Source organism: Macaca mulatta, chromosome 4, assembly GCF_049350105.2.
Source record: "Macaca mulatta isolate MMU2019108-1 chromosome 4, T2T-MMU8v2.0, whole genome shotgun sequence".
Classification (NCBI taxonomy): Eukaryota; Metazoa; Chordata; class Mammalia; order Primates; family Cercopithecidae; genus Macaca; species Macaca mulatta.
Window position 1 is genome coordinate 162902156 of NC_133409.1, and position 16975 is coordinate 162919130.

Here is a 16975-nt window from a genome sequence, read left to right on the forward strand (position 1 = left end):
CTCTGCCAAAGCCGAGTGACTCTACGGCAATTTGTAGAGCTCCCCAAATCACAGGACAACCAAAGTAGCAGGCAAGGTAGGAACAAGTGAAATATGAAAGCAGAAGGGGAGATGGAAAAACTAGAAAGCAGATACAGTAGTCGAGAAAGTGTACCTCTCTGGGCATAGTTTAGTGCAAGGACAAACTCTTTATTTTTTATTTTTATTTTTTTTGAGACAGAGTTTCATTCTTTTTGTCCAGGCTGGAGTGCAATGGCGCGGTCTTGGCTCACCACAACCTCCGCCTCCCGGGTTCCAGCGATTCTCCCGCCTCAGCCACCTGAGTAGCTGGGATTACAGGCATGCGCCACCATGCCCGGCTAATTTTTGTATTTTTAGTAGAGACAGGGGTTTCTCCATGTTGATCAGGCTAGTCTCAAACTGCTGATCTCAGGCAATCCGCCCCCCTCAGCCTCCCAAAGTGTTAGGATTACAGGTGTAAGCCACCACGCCCTGTCGCAAAGACAAACTCTTGATGTGTCAGTGGACTTCAAGACACTGCTGTATTGCAGGATGTGTTCCTGTTCACAATAATGCCTGAGTCATCAGTAAGGATTAAGGTAAGATCACTAACTCTGTTTTAGTATTCAGGGTCATGTGCAATGCATTTTAGAAAGATCTCCCTCCCCTAAAACGAAGGCAAAAATAAAACGTTAGTGCATAAAGGGTAAGCTTCAGTTCTTTTATGTTTTTTGAACAAAATCTCTCCTTCAGTTCTTAGACCTGCTGCAAGGGATCATTATTCTTATTCCTACTTTACAGAGGAGGTTACAGAGGAGGAAGCTGGGGCTTCATGAAGTTCATCGATTTGCTCAAAGTCCCCAAACTAGTAAAAGGCCGCACTGGGTTTTCATACCCAGTTGTTTTACTCTAAAGGCTGAGTTCTTGGCCTCCTGTCCTCAAGACACCTTCCTGCTTTGGCCTCCCAAAGTATCAGAATTGCAGCATTGTAATTCCTGCACTGCGCCTGTAATTCCTGGTTTAATACAGTATTCTTAAACAAAAAATGCTATAACATAGCTAAATCTGGCAGATGTTCAGTTATATCAGTTTCTTCATTTTCTGAACATGTACAATGTTTAACTGTGATCCCCACTTGGAAAATATGTTAAGTAGGCAGGTTGCAATACAGGTTCCAAGCAAACACATATCAGTTGAGCTAAAACATGAAGAAATGGATCATTGATTGAAAAATATAAATTACCTGAAGTTTTGTGGATGATGCTTAAAGAAACTGCTCAAAAAACAATGGTGATACCTATCATGGGTCAATTTTGACCATTCTTTCAGATCAGCTCTCAAATGTTAAGCCTGGAGTTTAATGTCCTATGTAGGCAACAATTTCTGCTATTTCCTGAAGGAAAATAGTATTATCCTCTTAGCATAATAAAAAGTATAATAAAAAGATTTCTGTATAGTTAAAAAGAACAGTAGAATACCCAACTTTGAACCCTACACTTGCTGTTTACTGGATGGATAAGCTAGCTGCAATTTATTAGAAACAGTATTCATTTGAATGAAAATTGAGATGACATAATAATATAAATGAAAATAACACCTGCCCTTCCAACTTTATCATAGAGTTATTGGGAGGATCAAAGGGGATAAGTGAGTATGCTCTGTGAATATATAGTATCATTACATTAAGTAGTATTATTAAAATGGTAATTCTCTTTTTACATGGGTTATATCATTTCAGATGGCTTAAATTTAGTTTTATTGGTCATTGTTTTTGATTGAATATAGACTGAAGGTATCAGTAGAGTTTTATCACCTTGAGGGATTATACTTTTGTAAACTTTGAGGATGTATTTAATTCAGTTTTGTTCTTTGATTATCAGTTTTGTTGTTTGATATGATTTGGTATGTGAAGTAGGAAGTATGGAAAGTGCCTCTGAATATCCATGATAGAATGGCATGGAGTTTATCTACTTAAAATCAAAATACTTCACTTCTTTAGGAACTCCTTAGACACTCTGCCAAAGCCTAGTGACTCTACGGCAATTTGAAGAGTTTTTATCAGTCCATGGTAACATGCAGCCTTCCCAATACGCTAGAATCTTTTTCAGGTCTTTTTGTGCCTGGCTTTAATTTTTGACCAGTCTTCAGGATGTGCAGTGGATCTCCTGGATAATGTCACATTCTGAGTATGGCTCCATAAGGAAGATTTATAAAACTGACCTTGATATCAAGCCTCACTCTACTGCAAATAGAAAACAGGAGAGACAGACAGCGTGTCTGTGGCATCACCCCTAGCATCTCATTTTGAACAGTAAATGTAATGCCTTGTCTACAAAAATGACAAGGCTGTATCAGGTGTGTGGGCCGGCCTCTTGATAAAGAGAAAAATGCTATGTTTTAGAGGAGGCAATGCCTAATGAATAAAGAGCCCAGGCTCTGGAATCAGACAGACACATTTCCCTTAACCTCCCTAAATACAACCAAGTTACTTAAGCTCCCTTAACCCCAGGTTTCACATCTATAAAATAGATTATTGTAACTACCACAGGATTATTAGCACTGGTAAAGGAAACAGCTTTTGTAAAGTGATATCTAACATGTAATAATTATTATGAACCTACAGTTGACAGAGGATGGCAATAGAGATACTGATGAAGGAAAAGAGAGCAATGTGTCCATGGTGCTGCTGTTATACATCTGAGCATCATGTAAACAACTTCTTCAAAGTCTGTTTCATTCATCTGTAGTGTAGCTGAGCTACTGTCTTGGTTCTGGGTTATCCAACAGTAGTTTTTTTTTTCTTTTTTTAAAGCATTAATTATACTACAGTATCAATAGAACAGAACTATTAAGTTCTGTGCCATTTTGTTTGTAAGCTCTAACCATAGTTACTACATTTTTATTTTTATTTTCTTTTCGATGGAGTCTTGCTCTGTCACCCAGACTGGAGTGCAGTGGCGTAATCTCAGCTCACTGCAACCTCCGTCCCCTGGATTCAGGCGATTCTTCTGCCTCAGCCTCCCAAGTAGTTGGGATTATAGATGTCTGCCACCACACCTGGCTAATTTTTGTTTTTAGTAGAGATGGGGTTTCACCATGTTGGCCAGGCTGGTCTTGAACTCCTGACCTCAGGTGACCTGGCTGCCTCAGCCTTCCAAAGTGTTGGGATTACAGGCCTGAGCCACTGCACCTGCCATTTTTAAAAGAAAAATTTAGACTAGGTTATGAACAGTGTTTGTTGAAGAGAAAAAAACCTGTGTAAGGCTAATATATGTATATATTTTATATATACATATGTATATATGTAAATTAATATATTTATATATAAATTAAATATTTATTTATACATTTATTTATAAATATATAAATTAAAATATTTATATATAAATATATATACACACGTATGCACACACACACACATATATATATAGCCTATGTGAGGACTATTCTTTGAAGTCTTGAAAGACATAGCTTTGTGAAAATTATAAAGGGTTTGAGGCACTTGCTCCAGAAATACTTCCCAAAGTGACCTACTTCTGTTTTTCAGCAACTCATATCTGAGTGTTAATTTTTTTTTCTTTTAAAACAAAGCCCCGTCTGCTCTCATATGTCTCACTTCAGCTGTCATCTAGCTCCAGAAAAGATCAATGTTGCTCCAATGCTGGTCATTTTCCAGGACTAGATGATATTAAAGGGACCTATGTAGCCTAGTAATCCTCGAGTATATGCCTGTGTGCGTGTGTGTGTGTGTCTGTCTTTCTGTCTGTAGTGTGGGTTTGCTTGTGAGTGGTAGAGATTGTCATCTGGTGGTGACATCTCCATTCGGTTAGGTTGTGGGAGTGGTGGTACAGACTTTTTTTTTTTTTTTTTTTTTTGGCCTCCTCCATAGGGGACATAGTTTGAGAAACTCTGGCCTGGCAATTTAATGCTCTGTGCAGTTTAATGGTGATAAAACTGAAGAAGGCAAGAGTGAGGCTTGAGTCTTGGAGGTTATAAAACTCCTGAAGAAGGCAAGAGTGAGGCCTGAGTCTTGGAGAGAAAGTGGTTGTCAGTGCCTGAAAGGCCTTCGGTTTAATTTGAAGCCAGAGGCCACATTGATAAAGTCTGCCCCGAAAGTCATTGCTTGTCTGCGCGAATGCTCCAGGGGTTTACCCGGCGGAGCCTGGGGGCCACGTGAGCTCACTTTCTTTCGTTTTCTACCCGGCAGCCTGGAATACTGCCTTCCTGAAACCCCTTTTCATCAGCTAGCGATTCCTGGAAAGGCTTCAAGATTTTTATGTTTCTCAGAACCTAGCAATAACTTGGAAAAGTTTTCCGAGTAACAGTGATGCATGGGTGTCTGGGGGCAGAGAAGGAGCAAGGCACCTTTTTTGAGGACCTGTGGCATGCAAATGACTTATCAGAATGAACACAGTATAACAGTAAACACCGTTTCTTATAGAGGTGAAATAATTCTCACTCCACAGAGACGGAAGTGACCCGAAGCTAGCAGTCTCCTCTATTTGCTTGTGTGACACCGAGCATGTCAGATCAGGGTGTAGGAAACTATGCCTAGCGCAGAGGAGGGTAAAGGAAGTAGGGAGTCTGGTGGCTGCGGCATTCTCGAGCAGCGCAGGGTCTCTCGAGTTTCCAGCCACTGGCAGAGGAACCCTTTGGGGCTTGAAAGGGAAACGCAGCCACTCAGCCGCTTCGACTGCGGCGGCGACGACGAAACCAAAACAGGGTGGGGCGGGGTGGGTGGTGCTCTGTAGTGGAAGGCGCCCGCTGGGTGAGGTCTTTGCGTCTGGCGGGGGGCTAGGACGGTCAGCCCAGGAGGAGGAAAGGCGCGTCCCGCCTGCAGCTGCAGGGCCAGGCGGCGGCGCCCGCTGGCGTCGCTTTCACTCTCCTGGTCCGCCTCGGTGCAGGCCGGGCTGGGCGGGCCGGGCGGCGCTCGGGGGCCGGGCTCGGAGTCCCCACTTTTCCTCCCTCCTTTCCTCCTCTCGGGGCCGTCCCGAGCGGCCGGGCCAATGGGCGTGGAGAGGAAGGGAGCGGGAAGCGGGGCGCATTGGGCCCGGCCCTCCTACGGCGCCCGTGGCTGCAGCGCCAGCGCCAACGCCAAGTTTGCGCCCCGAGAGTTTGCGCCGGTTCGTGTCCCCCGGTCTCCGGTTCGCTCCCCCGCGAGCCAGGCGGCCGTGCGCCCCTCGGGGCAACCACCCACGAGCACCCGGGCGGGAGGACGCCGAGCAGGGGGTGTTACGGGCTGGGACCGGGGCAGCCACCTCCCGAAGATGCAGGATGGCAGCAGAGCCGCAGCCGTCCAGCCTCTCCTACCGCACCACGGGCTCCACCTGCCTGCACCCGCTCAGCGAGCTCCTGGGCATCCCGCTGGACCAGGTAACTGTGGGCCGCGAGCGCAGCGACCCCAGCTCCCCAGCGATCGCGGGCGTGGGGCGGGCGAAAGTGTTATCCACCGTCCCTCCGCCTCCATGGCGAATTTTACAGCCACACACTAGACAGTTGGCTTTTTTTTTTTTTTTTTTTTTTTCCTTCTTGAGTTGATGTTAGTGTTTTTGTGTGAAAAATATTGGTACAGCCTGCGCGGCAAGTTCGACTGACTGAACTTTTTTTTTTTTTTTTAAGATTTTTTCTTTAAGTTTGGGATTGCCTCGTTTCCTGTAATCAAGTTCAAGTTCTGAAGTAGTCTGATAAATGAAACCAGAGTTTCTTTCATCAGTGTCCTCAAGTCGTTATTATTTTTAACTTAGATGACCCTACTTAAAAAATAAGGGCGATTAATCTGTAGACTGTAGTCGATAGATTTTGAATGCAAGACCTGGGTTTTAGACTTCTGCGGCGAGGCTTGTTCAGGGGTGACAGTTACTTTGTACCATGTGTGATGCGGGACACACAAGGACACTTCGGTTTTCCCAGGGTTCGGTTGGCTCATATGCCTGGGGCTGGAGCTTCTGAGTAGGACAGGTTAGTGGGACGAGAGGGGCCCTAGTAAAGTTATTTGAACTGTCCAGGAATTATCTACAACCATTAAAATTAAAAATGGCAACAACAGCGATTCCTGGCAAGAAACCTTCCTGAAGATGAAGCCCGTCTTACGCATTTCCTTGTCTCTTCAGGTGCTGCAGGCTAGGTCTGCGGGATACTTAATAGTGACCCAATCAGTAAATGTTGATTTAAATGGAAATGGGCAGGGCATGCGGGGGGAGGACCCAATGCGCTCCTGTTTTCTTTCATGCTTTTTGCCCGGTTTTCTTCCCCTTCCTCTCACCAGTGCTCCTTTTCCTTTCCTTTTAACAAGAGCACACCTGCTGCCCTTTCCGCACACCCCTTCAGCAACGAGAAAGTGAAACCTGGACATTTGCCTTATTCGGGTCCTGTTTACTGAGCCACCCTCATACCTGGCTCACTCTGAGGACCTGACTGAGAACTCCACCTGACACGACCATTGTGTTCTCATCAGTCGCAAAATCGAGAAAGTCAGGAACTTGGGAAGGGTTTCAGGTGCCAAAGCATTTGTGCTTTTGTAAATTACTCTTTAGTTTCTGGTGAGGATGAGATAGACCCAGGGACCCAGGCAGAGGCAGACATAATAGCAAATTCTTTAGTTCTGAAATTAAATAAAACTCATAGCTGAATTTCCTTAAGGGGAGTTTGTTTTGTACTTACCTCTCCACTCCCTATCAGAGGGTATTTTAATTGCATTTTCTCTTCTAAGCTCTTCTACATAGCTAGAAAGCCTCCAGGAAGGCTTTTTGTATGGCTACAGGACCGTGACAAGTTACAGGCTGGGAGGTGCTAGAATAATGTTTTTAATGTCTTTCAATTGCATCGCCTACTTTCCTATAAAGGTAATTCTGGTTTTAATTCATAAAAAGGAACAAAAGAGCCTTATGGATGTTTAAGACTGGGAGGGAGGGAGGGACTTCTGGGATAAACCGAAGGAGAAATGTTTGCCATGGCCAGGAGCACCTGAGATCTCTTGGCTCTTGGGTCAGTCTGACCACCCTCCAGCAGGAGCGAGTCTGGATGACCCTTGGTGGAAGAAGCACTTAAAAGGCAGTGCCCCAGGTAGCTTATTTTAGGCCCAAGGAGGCTACATTGTGACTTGCGAGTTTGGAAGCTTTGTGTGTTTTTCCCTTTCACATTTTTAAGGCTTTTTAAGGGCTTAGATGTCAGACTGACCTGGGTGCAATTCCAGCTCTGCCAGCAAACTTCCCTTCGTGACTGCCAGCTGGTACTGTACCCTCTTGGAGCCTCAGCATCCTTGTGTAAAATGGGAGATGACAATAAGACCTACATTTTGAGGTTGAGAAATTTTATATGATGTAAAATGCCTTACATTAGGAAGGTTCTTGTATCAGACAGGGTGCTTGCAGGAAACAGGAACCAACCCCATTGGCTGAAATGAACGAACTTTAATGAATTACTTAGAGGGGCATGGGCAAGGTTAAGGGAATCAACAAAGGATGTTGAGGTGCTGAGATCAGAAGTAGGGGGCAGCTGAAAGGGAAAGTGGAGGAACTTCACTGCCATTTGTGAGAGCAGGACCAGCTTGGACGTCGTGAAGAATAAGAGAGAACCTCAGTCCTTCTTCCTACCTTGTAGCCTTTTCATCTCTTCATAGTGACCCCCAAAAGTTACTGGCCTCAGCCTGCAGGGGCTCCTCCTATGGCACAGGACAGGCAGGATAACGGTGGAGCCAGATCTGAGGGGTAACCCAAGGATAAGAGTGCAGGCCTTGATACGTGTTTGCTCCTGTCCTATTAGAGAGTGACTTTTGATTGGTCTGGGATATGCTCAAAATTATAAAATAAATATCTCAAGTTACTCAAATAGGTTTTTTGTATGCCTCTTAAGGACACTGAATCATTTTCCTAATGTCTTAACATCCTAATTCCTGATTGATTGCACTCCTGTGAATGTCTTTAGCCTCTGGATCCTGTGTCAAGTAGTTTATTATCAGCAAAAATGGAAATACCTGGTAAGCATTCTGCTTCGTATGTGGAGAACTCTTTATTCATTCTTTTTCATCTGATTCTTGCATTTATCTATTCTGTTAACTTTGTGGCATCCTTAAATAGGAAAGCCTGAATGGTTAGGACTACACTCAGGAAAAGTCTATGATTTTTTTTTTCCAGGGACTTTGATTAGTCTGACATCCTTCTAAAGATGTGAAATGTGGCCGGGCGCAGTGGCTCAAGCCTGTAATCCCAGCACTTTGGGAGGCCGAGGCGGGTGGATCACGAGGTCAGGAGATCGAGACCATCCTGGCTAACATGGTGAAACCCCGTCTCTAATAAAAATACAAAAAACTAGCCGGGCGTGGTGGCGGGCGCCTGTAGTCCCAGCTACTCGGAGGCTGAGGCAGGAGAATGGCGTGAACCTGGGAGGCGGAGCTTGCAGTGAGCCGAGATCGTGCCACTGCACTCCAGCCTGGGTGACACAGCGCGAGACTCCGTCTCAAAAAAAAAAAAAAAAAAAAAAAAAGATGTGAAATGTAAAATTATCTCCCTTAATTAGAGACAGATAGAGCATAGTATTCAGATGCTGAATACAGGAAATGGGATGATGACTTGTGGGCTTCTCTAGGTGCTTCAAAGATAAGCTTGTTGAAAACTTTATTTCTAAATGATGGGCCCCTGTCCAGTGAGCAAGTACAGAGCTACGGTAGTTAGTAGGATTACTCCAATAAAAACCTTCACTTAGGATAAATTAGGCAAGCACTTTTCTTTCCCATTTTGGGGGAATCAAGGAATCATCTGCTCCTGTCCTCCCCACTTTGTTTTGGTTGTGGAGTGTAACTTGATGTGCCTTTAAACTAAAGGTTTGCAAGATTGATTCAGTTGCCAAAACAGATGATAATGTTGACGTTAGTACTTTGTGTAGTGCACAGTTATGTCCTAGGAGATGTGAAAGCTGAAATGGAAAGTTTTTCCAGGCTTTAAGGAACTTTCAGTTTGGTGGTTGGAAATTCTGCCCACCACCAAAGCATTTTTGGGGTATTTTACCTGATGGTGACCCCAAACTCTGTGTGTGTGCGTGCATGAAGTATGAATTCAGGGTTACACTAGGACTCTCTGAGGTGTTTCCCGCCCCCCCCCATTTAGCTTCAGCAGAAAAAGGGGCAAGGGGAAAATAGACCAGGAGATAAGAATCCAGGAAATAATTTTGAGGTTAAAACAGCGAATGTTTAGGATTATTAATGTAAGCTTGTGTCACCATTTAAAAGTCTGAATGAATGAAGACCAGCTTTAAAGACGTGGCACTCCATACTAATGGTGATACCAGGAGTAAGTTTGATTATTTCACCTGGGCCCATGACTACAACATTTCTTTCTTTCTTTCTTTTCTTTTTTCTTTTTTTTTTTTTTTGAGACAGAGTCTAGCTCTGTCACCCAGGCTGGAGTACAGTGGTGCCATCTTGGGCTCACTGCAAGCTCCGCCTCCCAGGTTCACGCAATTCTCCTGCCTCAGCCTCCGGAGTAGCTGGGATTACTGGAGCATGCCACCATGCCTGGCTAATTTTTGTATTTTTATTAGAGATGGGGTTTCACCATGTTGGTCAGGCTGGTCTCGAACTCCTGACCTTGTGATCTACCCACCTCGGCCTCCCAAAGTGCTGGTATTAGAGGCGTGAGCCACTGCACCCTGCCGACTACAAAGTTTCTTTACCTATCTGGAGCTGTCAGTCCTGGTTGCTTCCCTTGGCCATGCTTGCAAAGCCCAGCCTTCAGTTCTCTTCTTATCTAAGTCTTGTCCTTCATTAAAAGCTCAGCTCACATTCCAGTCATTGTTAAATCAATTAAATATTTATTTAATGCTGTTAGTGCCAGGTACCTGGCCATGTGGTAGAAATACAAGGATGAAAAAAAATCAATGTCCCCATCCTACAAGGGCTTATATACTCTAGAGGAAACAAAAGGCCAATGTAAGTGTATAGGCTGTATATGGTCACAGACCTGTGTAGGCGCTGTACAGGTTTGTAGATAGTGCCGTGGTAGAATAGAGAAGGGATGCCCACAGGACATGCTGGACTCATGTAGAATTGACTGTTTACATTTAATGCTTGGTAAATGTGACCTTATATTGTTAGTTATCTTGCTGGGTTTGTAAGCTTAATTCCAAACTAACTTAAAGTCTCTTTGTAGTCAAGGCTTGAGTTCCCATGCAACTTTATTTATGGATCCTGACATCTAAATTTCATGTAATTTTCACAAGTCTTGAAATGCTCTTCCTTAGATTTTTTTTTTTAACCCTTTAAAATGTAAAATGCATTTGTAGCATGTAGGCCACACAGAAACAGGCAGTGGGCTGGATTTGGCCTGATAATCAGATCTCCTCAAATATGGTGCATGGATTGTCATCAGAATCTTCTGCCATGGGTGTTTCTGGGATCCCGCCCTATCCTGCTGAATTTGAATATCAGGGTGTGAGGGCACTTCCCGAGTGATTCTTATGCCAACTAAAGTTTGAGAGCCATTACTGTAGTCAAGGGAGGATATTGCAGGGTTTAAGTTGTGAAAAGATTTTCATTTTGTGAAGGGGTATGGAAGGTCCTCACTGAAGGAGGTAGGGATGGAGGAGGAAGCAGGGGTTTTGCGGATGAGTCAGGGTTAGAGAAGTATTTAAGGGAAATTGAGCAAGCACTGACAAGGTCAGTTGAATGAGCCGCTGAATATAATCAACCTACTGACAATTATACATTTTTAGACCGATGAATATGCACAAATACGTGCTTTGTTTCTTTCAGCAGCTCCTTTCAGGAGCAAAAGTGAAACAGAAGTTTTCAGAGAAGGTTGTTGGGAAGTTAAGAAGCTCGGATGTTAAAAGATGCTGACAAATGGTTGGTGGTGATAAGAGTGAAGAGGAAAACTTCTTGAGATGGTGGTTCGTGGAGGGGCAGGTACAGAGGAAGTGAGAGAGCTGGAGGGCTGGGATATGCGAGTGAAGGATTTCTAGTGAAGTCTTTCTGGGTGATGATGAAAATCGGGGTATGCACCTGTGGGTTGACCGGGGTGAAAGTCTGTTCACTGTAGCAAGCAGGGGAAATGGGGTATTTGTATTTGATGGATTGTCCTTCTTGACATTGATGGTATCCAGGTGAATTTGGGGAGTTGCGGTGGAAAAAACTATGAGGTCCCTAAGGTGTCCAGGAATATGGAGGAATCACCAGAGGTGGGTAGATTCTGAAAGCAGGAAGAGGGAGCAGAGAGGGTGTGACCTGGCCTGCTGTCTGTCATGCACTCAGCCTGCACCTCTGCCTGCATCTTCTCACATAACATTAGGAGTATGGGGGAGTCTGGAGGGACGAAAGGTTTCCTATGAGGATAGTGGAAGGAAAATAGTACAAAGCGGCTGGGCTTGGTGGCTCACGCCTGTAATCCCAGCACTTTGGGAGGCCGAGGGGGGCCAGATCACCTGAGGTCAGGAGTTTGAGACCAGCCTGGCCAACATGGTGAAACCCCATCTTTACTAAAAATTCAGAAATTAGCCAGGTGTGGTGGTGCATGCCTGCAGTCCCAGCTACTCGGGGGGCTGAGGCAGGAGAATCACTTGAACCCAGGATGGGGAAGTTGCAGTGAGCCAAGATTGTGCCACTGTGCTCCAGCCTGGGTGACAGAGCAAGACTCCATCTCAAAAAAAAAAAAAAAAAAAAAAAAAAAGAGAAAAGAGAAAAAGAAAACAGTGCAAAGCAGCAATGGGGGGTTCTGGGAAAGCCCTGACCTGCTGCTTCTGACCTTGGCTTTGCTGTCGTGGTGGTAAAATGAGAACAGAGGGCGGGCTTTGTGAAGGTCAGCAGTAGAAAGGAAGGGAGTGGGAATATGAGTCACAGAGGAGGGGGAGAAGGAAGTCAGGGGCAGCACATGGATGCAAGTTGAGAAGTGGCTCTTGCAAAACGCGAGTGAGGGTTGGAGAGGTGTGGGAGGGGTCTAGGCAGCTAGGGTGGCCCCCTAGGGTCTCAGAACCCTGATGAAGCGGTGTCCAGTGACTGACTTTGAACTTTGCAGTCCTTCCTGGAGCTGCACGTTCATGTGGTGGAAAGTTCCTTTGTGGTTCTGAAGAGCTTGCTGGTGGCAGGTGGGGGGGCCTTTTGGAAGCAGCCTGAGGGCATTGAATGTGGATGTGTTGGGGGTAAGATGGTGAGGTATAAACCCCCAGGTCCACACAGTTGCAGAGGACAGGGCTGGTGGAGTTGGGGACCGTCCCTCAGAGCCTGTGTGAGGATGGGCCACCTCCATGGTGGAGAATTCCGGGTAAGTCCAGAAGGTGGGCTGGCCTACTGGAAACTGCTGGCTGGTGTCACAGTCTGGTGGCTAGATTTGACAAAAATTGAAGGGAGGACAGAGAGATCACAGGTATGGCCATATATTCCCTGGCCATTTGAAGCAGAGGCCTAATGTGTCCTGGAGCTTTAGCCTTCCTGTCATGGAACAAGAGGTGGTTCTTCACAACTTGGCCTCAGTTTACCTGTCTGGCTTAAGGACACTGACAACTCCATACATTGAATGCTTATGCTCCCAGCACTGCTCTGCATGCATTCTCTCAGTTAATACAGTACTAAAAGTTATTCCCCAAATTTCTTCCTTCTTTCCCCCAATTTTTTCTTTCTTTTTTTTCTTCTTTCCTCCTTCCTTTTCTCTCTTTTCTTTCTGAGATGGGATCTCACTCTGTTGCCTAGGCTAGAGTACGCTGGCTTGATCATGGCACCCTGCAGTCTCAAACTCTTGAGCTCAAGCAATCCCCCTGCCTCAGCTTCCCAAGTAGCTGGGACTAAAGGTGCACACCACCCCACCTGGCTAATTTTTTTGTATTTTTTGTAGAGATGTGGTCTTGCCATGTTGCCCAGGCTGGTCTTAAACTCCTGGCCTGAAATGATCCTCTCGCCTCAGCCTCCCAGAATGTGGGGATTTATAGTCATGAGCTACCACACCCAGCCTGTTCCCCAAATTTCAAGTTAGGAAGCAGCCCCCAGGGCTTATGTTACTTGCTTGTAGCTGGGCAGGGGCAGAGGCAGGACCTGAACTCAGGTCTGTCACTGGAGGCCGTGCTCCTGGTTGCTGCACTGCATCCCAGCACCCTTTTCCCTGTGTGCTGTGCTTCCACCACAGTGGACTGTTTACTTCCTATCCCTCAAACACGGTGTGTCTTTCACGCCCTCCAGCCTCTGCACACACACACTTCCTTCTCCTTGGAGGTTTATTCCTCGTCCTGGTCCTCAATTCCTATTTCCAGGCTGGGCCCTGAAATCCTTTCCTCCTCTTTTCCCTCTGCAACCCAGTTCTCCCTCCCCACCAGGGCCAAATGGACCCCTTCTTTCTCTGTTTCTCCATAGCATTCTGTCCATATTACATTGCTCTGCCTTTCACTTTACGTCTTCGATATTTATTGGTCTTCCTGTCTTGCCTGACTGAGAGGCTTCTTGCCATAGTTACTTATTGAGCGCTGTGTGCTAGTGGGCTAAATGGAGATACAGAGATTAGTGAATTACCTGTGCCTTCTATGAGATAGACGTGTAGACACTTGGTAAACTGCTGTTTGCCTGTAAGCCTTGAAATACATGTGCTCAACGCACACACCATTGCCGGAGGACGCGGGGCCTCGGCATCTCTGGGCCTCTCCTGAGACGGTGCTGGGGGAGAACTTCCTGGGAGCAGCTGCTTTAGAAGCAGGAGGGAAATTAGAGGGGAGAGGGGCCAGATGAGACCATCAGAATATTCTGGGAGGAAGAGAAGAGAGTCACATTCTTTGTGGGCAGGGATCGTTATCCAAAAAGAAAATATCAACAAATTGAATGTAAACATCGGATTGTCTTTTATTAGCGATTCATGAATCAGGCATCATCCCATCTGTAAAATGGCAAGGCTGAGCTGAGCTGAAGAGGTGGACTTTACAGGTAGAAAAGGCTGAAGAAAGCAGAAGCAAAGAATAAGAAGCAAAGTTACTTTCCTTATAAGATTAAAAAAGATGGGACTTCCTTATACTGGCTCAGGTAGCCTGGGCCCCTTTTCTGTTGGTTGCTGTGAAGCTCCTGTTTTTTTTTTTTTTTTTTGAAAACGGGCCCATTGTAAAGTTGTTTGTTTATATAGCTCCTAGTACCAGTGACTCCATTCTGGTTTGGTCTGGTCTGTGGGGCCTAGTGCAGGAGCTCGATCCAAAACAATCGTTCCTTATTAATTTTATTTAACACCACCCAGGATACATCTTCGTCATCTTTGTATGCTTAGGACAAAGTAGGAGCTAAATACATGTTTGTTGAATTGAAATGGAATTTTATTTACATTTTTGGATTGGAATGAATGACTTAATTAAGATAAAATTGGGAGCCAGTTCTTTTCACCAACTGAATTAGGCCTGTTTATTATTTGGAACCTGAATATCAGATTAAATGGGCCTAATTTCTAATTTGAAAATTAATTCATGGCTCAGTTGCTGATAGTGAAATGTTTATCGTGGATTATTTAAAGATGGCATACTCCATTCCCATTTTCATTGTGTGCAGTTCATATACTCATCACCTCCAGTTATAAATGCAGCTATTAGTATCATTTTTTTTGGCCCAGTTGTTTCAGATTTCTGTGAACATGTAGAAATTTCCTTTAGCAGTCTAAAGTCAAGTCATACATACAAAAGATGCCATATAGTCAAATACTCTCAAGTATTCTGTAGCTTGGCTTTGGAATTACATTTTTTTGTTTTATATTTACTTTTTATTGAGACAGGGTCTTGCTGTGTTGCCCAGGCTGGTCTTGAACTCCTGGGCTTAAGTGATCCTCCTACCTTAGCCTCCCAAAGTGCTGGGATTACAGGCGGAAGCTACCATACCCAGCTAGGAATTACATTTATAAAGGAAAATTTCATTAAAAGATTATATCTAAAGAGATAAAATCTGGAAATATCTTTTGTACCAGTGACTTGTATAAAGAATTCAGTCTGTGTCACTTAGTAACAGTGACTGTGTGCTTTTCAATGGCTTTCTATTTTAAGTCAGCTCTTTTAGTAAACAAGATAAAGGGATAACTTATTGCAGTCTCATTAATAACAATTTCTAGTAGTTTTGCCATGCAAACACAAAGATAGAGAGTCATCAGTGGGAAAAGTAACTCCAAATAGTTTGTGCTGGTTAAAAATGTGCTTTATTAAAAGATAACTATTTCTTTGGGCTTGAGAAATGTAACTATCTGCAAAAAGATTAATTCATTAACCTATTTGCATTGTGATTTTTAGTTATCAAAAAAAAAAAAAAAAAGAAAAGAAAAGAAAAAAAGGCCTTGGTGAATCATTTATCAACTTCCTTTTATTAGTGGAGCTCTGTTTTTAATTGTTTAAAGTTATCAGTGGTTAATCTTTTATGCATTAGTAAAACTGATTAATTTGAGAGATGGGTTTGAAAGTCCACAATCACCTTAAAGGGTTTAATGAAGGTTTCTGGGCTGATATTGCTGGGGATTTCCAGCAAACTACCATTTTATTATAAATATTCCACTCTCAGGTTTATTTACCAAAAAAACACAAACAAACAAAAAAACAAAACAGGGAACTCAGGTTCTAATGTAATTTGGAGAAAGGCAAGGGTACCTTGGAAAAGTTTGTGTTCAAGTTGTCCTAAACTCTTATTTCAAACAAGGAGTTAAAATCTTAAAATATTCTGTTATGTATTTATTTATTTTTTAGCTTTGTCTCATTCATCATTCTGTGGCTGACTTGAAACAGGTAAGTCAGCAAAGGTACACAGCAAAAGGTTGCTAAGACTTACAGGAAGTTACTAAACTCAAAAGTCATTTCATGAAATTTCATGAAGTGGTTTAACTGTGAGTGTCACTAGATTGGCACTTCTTTGTTCCTAAGACTCCCCACCCCCTACCCCCTACCCCGGTATTCTTTTTTGCTCTCTGTTTTCATTTTATTTATCTATCACATTCTTTTAAATTTTTATTTTTTATTGATTTTTTAAAAGCTTTTATTTTATACAGATACAGTTTACAAAAATCACTTTTCCGGCCGGGCAGGGTGGCTCATGCCTGTAATCCTAGCACTTGGAGGGGCCAAGGCAGGTGGATCACTTGAGGTCAGGAGTTCGAGACCAGCCTGGCCAACGTGGTGAAACCCCGTCTCTACTAAAAATACAAAAATTAGCCGGGTGTGGTGGTGCACGCCTGTAGTCCCAGCTACTTGGGAGGCTGAGGCAGGAGAATTGCTGGAACCCAGGAGGCGGAGGTTGCAGTGAGCTGAGATCACGCCACTGCACTCCAGCCTGGATGACAGTGTGAGACTCCATCTCAAAAAAAAAAAAAATCACTTTTCCGATTAGGTAGTACAGGCACTTACTATCGAAGTCACAAGCAGAAAATGGGATATAAGGAAAGGTCCGTCTCTTTCACCGCTGCTTCCCCTGTTTCCAGCTGGCCAGATTTCCATGGTTCAGTTGCATGGTTTCAGAGATAGTCTGTGTCTACATATGCCCAGAATCTTTTTGTCTCATTTTCTGACATAAGTGATAGCCTATGGTTCCCTCCCTCCCTCCCTCCTTCCCTCCCTTCCTTCTTTTCTTCCTTTCTTCTTTTCAACTTAACAATGTCTCTTAGGGATTGATTCATGTCTGTATAGATAGAGCTCTGGTGACTTTTGAACTTCCTTTCTGCCTTTTCTGAAAGCTTTGTTTCTGTTCTTCCAGTCATGGTTTTGTGTTATGAGAAAAATCTGGAATTATAACTCCCCCACAAACTGGGAAGGAGCTGAGAGACCAAAGAATGACTCAGACAAGTCCAACTTGGCAAGTAGATGAATTTATTAGGACTTATATATGGGACACTCCTGGGTGGCAGCAGGACAGCTCTAGAGATCTTCATCACCTCTTGTGTCTAAATTGCTTTGGAGATGATTTTCTGGCTCTTTGCCTCCTGTGTTTGAGTGATGCAATTGTGTATTATTTTTTTTTTTTTTGGATAGGTTCACAGATACTCTCTGGGATGTTTGGGTTCTC

The 16975-nt window shown here is 44.0% G+C and overlaps 1 protein-coding gene across 1 annotated transcript in view; it reads left to right on the forward strand.

The window, feature by feature from the left end:
* Positions 1-4583: 4583 nt before the first annotated feature.
* The window catches only part of MBOAT1 (membrane bound O-acyltransferase domain containing 1), a 112028-nt gene continuing 99636 nt past the window's right edge, over positions 4584-16975 (forward strand). The window contains exon 1 of the mRNA XM_015135667.3: positions 4584-5373. Coding sequence (XP_014991153.2) covers positions 5275-5373 — 99 coding nt within the window. The 5' untranslated portion in view covers positions 4584-5274. The remainder of the gene's footprint in view (positions 5374-16975) is intronic.